The sequence below is a fragment of the Aptenodytes forsteri genome, unplaced genomic scaffold, assembly GCF_000699145.1.
Source record: "Aptenodytes forsteri isolate BGI_AS27 unplaced genomic scaffold, ASM69914v1 Scaffold271, whole genome shotgun sequence".
Lineage (NCBI taxonomy): Eukaryota > Metazoa > Chordata > Aves > Sphenisciformes > Spheniscidae > Aptenodytes > Aptenodytes forsteri.
The window spans coordinates 611,615-614,325 of record NW_008794602.1 but is presented as its reverse complement, the minus strand read 5'-3'; the positions used below and the strand labels follow the sequence as shown (position 1 = coordinate 614,325).

Below are 2,711 nucleotides of genomic sequence, written 5' to 3'. Positions count from 1 at the left end.
CACGGCACGGCGCGGCACGGCGCTCACCGCTTGCAGAAGAGGCATGCTGCGGGCCAGGAGAAGAGGGGGAACTTGGCCCTGCAGCAGCAGCAGACCTGCGGGCAGAGGGGGGGTGAGAGCCGGGGGCCGGGCGGGCGGCACTCGGCCCCTCCGGCCCCAGCTCCCACCTTCCCCTTCCGCAGGCTGCTGTACAGCTCCTTGCTCTGCAGGAACTTCTCCATCTCGGCCTTGACCAGCACCCTGCGCACGTTGATCATCTCCTCCACGGTGAGGGCCAGGCTTTCCACGGGGTGGCTGAACTCCTGCGGGCGACAGGGGACGTCAGCCCGGTCTGCCGCAGGGCTGCGGCACAGGGCATGGCCCGGGGCATCCCTGTGCCATGGGCAGAGCCTCCCGGCATGGGCAGAGCATCCTGGCATGGGCAAAACATCCCCAACGTGGGCAGAGCAGCCCTGGCACAGGCAGGGCATCCCAGCATGGGCAGAGCATCCCGGCACGGGCAGAGCATCTCCGGCACGGGCAGAGTGTCCCTGGCACAGGCAGAACCTCCCGGCACGGGCAGAGCATCCCTGGCACAGGCAGAGCATCTCCAGCACTGGCAGAGCTTCTCCGGCACGGGCAGAGCTTCTCCGGCACGGGCACAGGGCACACGGCACGGTGTGCCTCAAGTCCCACATCCCATGCAGAGGGAGCGGGGAGGCCACGGAGACGCCCCCAGCCACCTTGTGCCCTCGTGCCAGGCTGCCGTGTGCCCGTGGTGACGCTCACATGGTGTGTCCCCAACCCCAGTGACCCCAGCCCCGGTTGTCCCCAGCCAGCCCCGGCCCCGCCTCTCCCCCAACCCTCACCAGCCACAGGTGCTTGGAGCTGGTGCCGGGGGCAGCGCCGGATCCGTCCTCTGGCCTCTCCTCCACGGCGCCGAGGGCAGGCCGGGAGGGTGCTGAGCCGTCCGGCAGCGGGTGGCAGCTGGCGGGGACGGAGCCTGCGGGGAGGGACGGGGAGGCCGTGGCAAGGCCACGCTGCCCGGTGCCACCCCTGCCACAGGGCACGGCACAGCCACCCTGGGGATGGGGGAACGGGGGTGGCGCCGGGCTGGGGACCTCCGGCGGGGACCCGAGCGGGGCCCAGCCTCAGGCTGGAGCGCCTCCGGCTCCTGGGGCGCAGCCTGGCCGCCCCCCAGCTGGCTCTGCAGCTGCGCCAGGTCCTGCTCAGAGAAGGAGCGGCCCCCCTTTCGCGGCCCCCACGCGCCCGGAGAGTCCTCCTCCTGCAAGGCCACGGGCACCGCGTCACCCCGGGGACCCCCTCGTCCCCTCGGCACCTCCCTTGTCCCCTCCGCCCTCCCGCCCCACCGGGTCCCCTCTCTTGCCTCGGAGATGTTCATCTCCTCCATCTCGGCCAGGGTGGGCGCCTTGAGCAGGACGCGGGGCCGTGGGCGCGCCGGCGCGGTGCTCGCTGGGGACCGGGAGAGCTCGAGGCAGGAGCTGGAGGCCAGGCGGCCCGAGCAGGCGTGGGGGATGCAGGGCAGGGAGCTGTAGCCTGCGGATGGGGACGGGGCTCAGACCCGGCACGATAGGGACGTGCCCTGGTGCCGGGCACGTCGCCGGCAGACCGGTGCGACGGGGAGGGGATACCGGTACCTTTCTGGCCACAGTACGGCGTTTCCACGGGCCGAAGCTTCCTCTCCTGCCTGATCTCCTCCAGGATCTTCTCGTGGAGCGTCCTCTGCTTCTGGGGCAGGGGCCGCAGCCGTTTTTTTTTCTGCGGGACACGTGGACGGGACCTCAGGCGGTGGCTGCAGCTCGGGGCTGACCACCCTCAGGGTGCCCAGCCAGGTGGGGATGGCACCCGCGGGAGCCGCCAAGCCCGGGCCGGGCACTGCCATGCCACGGAGGTGTCCTGGTGCCGGCACTCACCTGCTTCAGCGGGGGCCGGGAGCGGATGAAGTCGAGGATGAGCTCGTGGGCGTCCTTCTTCACCCGGGGGGGGATGTCTCCGTCCACCTGGGAGAGGGCAGAGGGGCCGCGGGAGGTGTCAGTGCCAGGGCCGGCGGGCAGCACGGCGGCAGGGCAGGGGGCCGGCGCGGAGGCAGCCCAGCCGCGCTCACCATGACCTTGCGGAGTTTGTAGTTGCGGGCGCGGATGTCCTGCATGAGCATCTCGAAGGGGGTGAGCTGGTACTCGGTGGGCAGGGGGTTGAACTGCTTCTCCTGCACCTTCTTCAGCTTCACGCCATGCCGCAGCTCCCGCATCAGCTGCACCCACAGCCGGGCCTGGGGGGGACAGGGACGGACACGGCGTCAGCTCCCGCCCAGCCCTGGCACGCGCACCCGACCGTGCCGCCGTACCCAGTCGGTGTTGCGCAGACTGCCCAGCTCCGCCGCTGGCCGCTCCTCTGCCTCCTCGTCCTCCTTCAGCTTCTGCAGCATCTGCCGCGGCACGAGAGGCCCTCACCCCGCCCCGGCACCCAGCGGCACCGAGGGTCCGGCCGGGGCCGCAGCACCGATGTGTGCCCCCAAAGCACCCCCATCCCCGCTACGAGCCGTCCCCACCGGCGCCAGCCCGGGGCAGGCGGGAGCCAGCGGTGCCACAGCGCAGCGCCCCGGGAGAGGGTGTACGGCCAAACGCTGGCGCCGGCAGACCTGGTTGGGGGGGGGCAGAGGGGAGCACCACGCTCCCCCCAGCGTTTTGGGCCCGCGGGTGGTTCCCCTGGCC

At 72.1% G+C, this 2,711-nt stretch overlaps 1 protein-coding gene across 1 annotated transcript in view; it reads right to left on the bottom strand.

Moving 5' to 3' along the window:
- Nucleotides 1-23: 23 nt before the first annotated feature.
- SPIRE2 (spire type actin nucleation factor 2) overlaps nt 24-2,711 on the bottom strand; it is a 7,806-nt gene continuing 5,118 nt past the window's right edge. The window contains exons 3-11 of the mRNA XM_009273094.1: nt 2,345-2,425; nt 2,105-2,269; nt 1,907-2,000; nt 1,638-1,754; nt 1,367-1,536; nt 1,114-1,264; nt 849-982; nt 168-302; nt 24-95 (exon numbers count right to left, since the gene is read on the bottom strand). Of these exons, the coding sequence (XP_009271369.1) occupies nt 24-95; nt 168-302; nt 849-982; nt 1,114-1,264; nt 1,367-1,536; nt 1,638-1,754; nt 1,907-2,000; nt 2,105-2,269; nt 2,345-2,425 (1,119 nt within the window). The remainder of the gene's footprint in view (nt 96-167; nt 303-848; nt 983-1,113; nt 1,265-1,366; nt 1,537-1,637; nt 1,755-1,906; nt 2,001-2,104; nt 2,270-2,344; nt 2,426-2,711) is intronic.